Genomic DNA, 5,197 nt, shown 5'->3' with positions numbered 1-5,197 from the left:
TAACTAACACGACTTTCTTTTATATATATATATATATATTAGGTCCTTACATACGAAATTGGCGTTTTGTATGGGAGGAACAAAAAGTCGAATATTTTTTAATATAATATATTTAATTAATCAAAGTATGAACCATTATTTTCTATGCACTTTTGCCATCTCATAGGTAGTTCATTGATCCCTTTACTAAAAAAACCAGTCGGACGGGAATCAATAAAATCTTTGAAGGCGATTTGGACTGCCCCATCGGAGTTGAATTTTTTCCCTTGCAAGAAGTTATCCAAATTTCGAAAAAAATGGTAATCTGTTGGAGCAAGGTCCGGGGAGTACGGAGGATGTCTTAGACTTTCCAATTGAAGCTCTTCTAATTTAGTAGCCGTCTGTTGCGCAGTGTGTGGTCTAGCGTTGTCGTGAAGCAGCAGTGGCGTGGAGCGATTGACCAGCCTAGGTTGTTTAGCCGCTAGCTTTTCCATCATGGTTTGCAATTGCTGACAATAGACATCAGCCGTAATAGTCTGGCCAGATTTGAGATAACTATAATGAACAATACCGGCACTAGTCCACCAAACGCTTACAAGTAACTTTTTTGGGGTTAATTTTCGCTTGGGGCAGGATTTGGCTGGCTCCACGGACCTGCTCGGTTGTCCGAGTGGGCGGAGAGGTGAACTCCGACGTGGCGCGTCCCCGGGTGGTGGATAGGGGAACGCCCCGGCATATTGCTGGGGTAGGGCTTTTTTCGCCCCGCGAACCAAACACTAGACGGGTGGAGCGCAGTGATGCGCTATCCCGATGGCGGGTCCGCCGGTCTTTGACCGGTGGGCGAGGGCTTCGGCCACCGTCGGATAACCCGTAATCTGCACTGAGCGGACCGGGGGCCCTGCGCACTGAGCGCGGGGCTGCGAGGAAGAAAACCTCTCTAAAAAATTACCCGGTGGCAACACCACACTTGGCCGTCCACTGGTCATTTTGATCGGTGTACGCCAAGCAAACCGTAATCCGCACTGAGCGGACCGGGGGCCCTGCGCACTGAGCGTGGGGCCGCGAGGAAGAAAACCTCTCTAAAAAATTACCCGGTGGCAACACCACACTTGGCCGTCCACTGGTCTTTATGATCGGTGGACGCCAAGCAAACCGTAATCCGCACTGAGCGGACCGGGGGCCCTGCGCACTGAGCGTGGGGCCGCGAGGAAGAAAACCTCTCTAAAAAATTACCCGGTGGCAACACCACACTTGGCCGTCCACTGGTCTTTATGATCGGTGGACGCCAAGCAAACCGTAATCCGCACTGAGCGGACCGGGGGCCCTACGCACTGAGTGTGGGGTCGCGAGGAAGAAAACCTCTCTAAAAAATTACCCGGAGGAGGAGTACACGCCCTTTGGGCGGTGCTGGGCGCGGCGTGCACCGAGGTGCCGTCGTGCGGAGTGGAGGGGTGTTTTTCCACGGGGCTATGCCGGATAGGGCCTCCCATACCGGACAGGCCCGCGGGAAACACCAGTGGACCCTGAGGGGTCGGAGGGTGGTGGGTCTTCAAGGCCCTCGGCGCGATAGGGTTGGTCAACCCGGCCTCCCTATTGGGCAAAACGACGTTGTGCGGCAGCACTCTAAACTGCAGAGGACTTTGGTCGGTGGATGGCGGCCTTATAGGTCGTGCGTTGATGGAAGGGGGACCTCACCCTGCTACCAAAGGCGGTTTCCGGTGTCCGATAACACTGGACAAAGTATGAGATGGCAAGCCTACAAAACGAACTACCCCAGGAGGGTACCTCCGGCACTGCCGGAGGAGAATCCCTCCCCGTGGCCACGGCCGCGGGCTGCCCCGCGTATTCTGGGGGGGGCAAGGACTGCTTTTCCTATACGACGACTCAGGCTAGAATAATGGAAACGATTGCACGCGATCTGGATTCGGAGGTGACGAGGCGCCCGTCGCTGGACGGCGTCAAAATGAAAGAGGCGAGAGTGCGGCTGGAACGCTTGCCGATCGCGGCACCCAGCGATGCATCGGATGGAAAGACGAGAAGTGACAGGATGGAGTGCGATGGTGGAGCAGCGTCCGATTCGGACTGCAGCATCACCGTCGCTGCCGAAAGAGGGCCGATTTCGGATGCCATGGCAGCGATGCTCGGCGCCAAACGGCCCCGCCTCAGTGAGGGGTCCACGGACGATGAACGGACGGCGTCCCCAGTGACGGCAAGGTGGCGCCAACAAGAGAAGAGGGCAGCGGCCAAGGCTCGCGCCAAACAAAAGGAGGAAGACCTGGAGAAAGAAGCTGAGCTCGCTCGCTTCCGGCGCGAGACGCGGTCTGCGTTGTTTCCCCGACCTGACGATAGGACGGGAGAGAGGTGTGCCGCTCAGCTCCAAGAGCAGGTGCAGGAGGACTTGGCCATTATTGAGAGGGTCGCGTCCAAGTCCTCCAATTTGAAGGGCAACTTTGTGCGAGCCCTGAAGGACGCTGCGGTATCAATTAAGGAAGCCGTGGAAGTCCTCGGGGCCCGCACACTATCGGAGGAGACGTGCCAGCTCCAGGCGGACAACGCCCGCCTGCGGGCCGAGATGGATGCACTCCATAAGGAGCTAGCAGCCATAAAGGAGGATCTGCGGAAACGGGGTTCCGCAGTCTCCTCCCACCCGGATGCGACAGTGAAGGCCGTCCCCGCATCACGGTCCCCACAAACACCGAACGAGACGTCCTCCGTGGAGGAGATCTGTCGCGCAGTAATGGTCCAGGTCGGAGGCATGATGAACGCCCGCCTGGCCTCGCTTGAGGACAGACTCCTCCCGGAGAGGAACCTGCGGCCGCCTCTCGCGGCCGATAAGAAGAGGGACGGGAGCTCGTACGCTGCCAAGCTTGCGGGGCAGCCGACAGTGCCCGCTAAAGGAAAAGACCAGGGTGCGGCCAGGCAGGCGGCGCAGAAAGTGCCAGCCCAGCCAGGCACCAGCGGCACCCAACGGAAGGCTCCCGCTGCGCCATCGCAGCGCCCGCCGGGCCCCGCCCAGAGCCGGCCCGAGACACAGGGCACGAGCGCCCCCTCACCCGCTACTGCGGAAAAGGGGAAGAGTAAGAGAAGGAGAAAGAGGAGGAAGAACAAGAAAAAGAGCTCACCACCCGGGCAGCAGCAGTCGCAGCCCGCGGTTGGTGAGTGGATAAAGGTGGGGCCCAAAAGGCGACAAAAGGAGAAGGCTGGTGCCGCCAAACTCCACGCGCCCCGGTCGTCTGCGGTGGTCATCACGCTGCAGCCGGGCGCGTCAGAGCGTGGAGCCACCTACGCAAGTGTCATCGCCTCGGCAAAGGAAAGGATTAACCCGGCCGAGCTTGGAGCCCAGGGCGTTCGCCTTCGGAAGGCTGCCAACGGGGGTCGCATTTTTGAGTTCCCAGGCGCCTCCAGTGGCGAGAAGGCGGACTCCCTGGCCCAAAGGCTGCGGGAAGTCCTGGATAGTGAAGTCGTTCGCGTCTCCCGGCCTACTAAGTCGGTGGCCCTACGGGTGTCAGGCCTGGACGACTCTACCACCAGTGCCGAGGTGGTCGCCGCGATAGCTGCAGCGGGAGAGTGCCCCGCCGAGCAACTGCGGGCCGGCGTGATGTCCACCGGCCGCGACGGACTGGGATCAGTGGTTGTCCAGTGTCCCGTCGCGGCTGCGAAAAAGATCGCGACCGCTGGTCGTCTGCTGGTGGGCTGGGTGTCCGCCCAGGCTAGGGTGCTGGATGCCCGGCCAATCAGATGCTTCAGGTGCCTGGCTCCCGGGCACCTATCCGGCCTGTGCCAGGGGGTGGACCGCTCCGGTCTCTGTTTCCGGTGCGGTCAACCAGGGCACAAGGCCCGCGGATGCACCGCTGCGCCTCACTGCGTGGTCTGCGCTGCGGCCGGCATGCCGGCGGAGCACCGAGTCGGCAATAAAGCCTGCGTCTCCCCACCCAAGGGGAAGAGAAGTAAGAAGGGAGGTGGGGACGGTCAGAACCCGACGGTCGGACAGCCCACTGCCTCACCCCTACAGGCGGCACCGCCGCAGGCCGAGGAGGTTGCTATGGTCGTGGAATAATGGCCCTAAACCTCCTCCAAGCCAACATCAATCACTCCGCCAGAGCTCAGGACCTTCTGTTCCAGAGCATGGCGGAGTGGAACATCCACGTGGCGGTGGTGGCCGAGCCATACCGGGTCCCAGCTGGGGACGATTGGGTGGGAGACGCAGACGGGCTGGTGGCCATAACATCCCGGTCCATCGCAGGCTCTCCGGCCTTCGCGGACGTGGTCCGAGGCCGGGGATACGTTTCGGCCCTCGTCGGCGACATCATGGTGGTCGGAGTGTACTTCTCGCCGATTCGGAGTCTCGCCGACTTCGAGTCTTTTCTTTCTGAGGTCGGCGTCCTGGTAGGCGGAAGTCGCTCCGCCCGGCTGCTCGTCGCGGGGGACCTCAACGCCAAATCCTCGGCTTGGGGGTGCCCGGCGACAGATCCGCGAGGCCGGGAGTTAGAAGATTGGGCGGTGGAGACCGGACTCGTGGTCCTTAACCAGGGGTCGGTCAACACGTGCGTGCGGCGTCAGGGCGGCTCCATTGTTGACGTCACCTTCGCCGATGCTGTCCTGGCACGCCGTGTTCGTGGCTGGCGGGTGGCCGAGGACGTGGAGACGCTATCGGACCACCGGTACGTGAGGTTCGACATCTCCGCGTCCCCGTCCAACCCGAGCCCAGTCCCAGGCCGGCCCCCGAGCGGGGAGGGCCCACGCTGGTCGCTGTCGCAGATGGACCGGGATTTCCTGGTCGAGGTCGCTCTCGTGGAGGCGTGGTTCTCTGCGCCCCGAGAGTCTGTGGTCGAGGTCGGTCAGGAGGCGGCGCGGTTGGGTGCGGCTATGTCGCGTATCTGCGACGGGGCCATGCCTAGGGTCCGTTCCGTCCCCTCCAAGAAGCCGGTGTACTGGTGGACCGCCGAGCTCACGCTGCTGCGCGGTTCTTGCGTGGCGGCGAGACGCCGGTACACCCGCTACCGTCGGCGGAGGCGTCGGGACCCGACGGAAGAAGAGCGGCTCTACTCCCTCTACAGAAGTGAGATCCAAGCCCTGCGGGTGGCGATCGGCGCTGCGAAGGACAAGGCGAATGACGAGATGCTGAAGACTCTGGATATCGATCCATTCGGGAGGCCCTACAAGGCCGTGCGGCGAAAGCTCCGGTCTAGGGGTCCCCCCATCACCCAGAGTCTTCAGC

At 61.1% G+C, this 5,197-nt stretch overlaps 1 protein-coding gene across 1 annotated transcript; it reads left to right on the top strand.

The window, feature by feature from the left end:
- Positions 1-1,726: 1,726 nt before the first annotated feature.
- LOC123722991 lies at positions 1,727-4,036 on the top strand. The gene has a single exon (XM_045685535.1). The coding sequence runs from the start codon at positions 1,727-1,729 to the stop codon at positions 4,034-4,036; it is 2,310 nt and encodes a 769-aa protein (XP_045541491.1).
- The last annotated feature ends 1,161 nt before the right edge of the window (positions 4,037-5,197 follow it).

The sequence above is a fragment of the Papilio machaon genome, chromosome W (assembly GCF_912999745.1).
Source record: "Papilio machaon chromosome W, ilPapMach1.1, whole genome shotgun sequence".
Taxonomy (NCBI): domain Eukaryota; kingdom Metazoa; phylum Arthropoda; class Insecta; order Lepidoptera; family Papilionidae; genus Papilio; species Papilio machaon.
The sequence above is the reverse complement of the archived record's forward strand: the minus strand, read 5'-3'. Positions and strand labels throughout refer to the sequence as shown.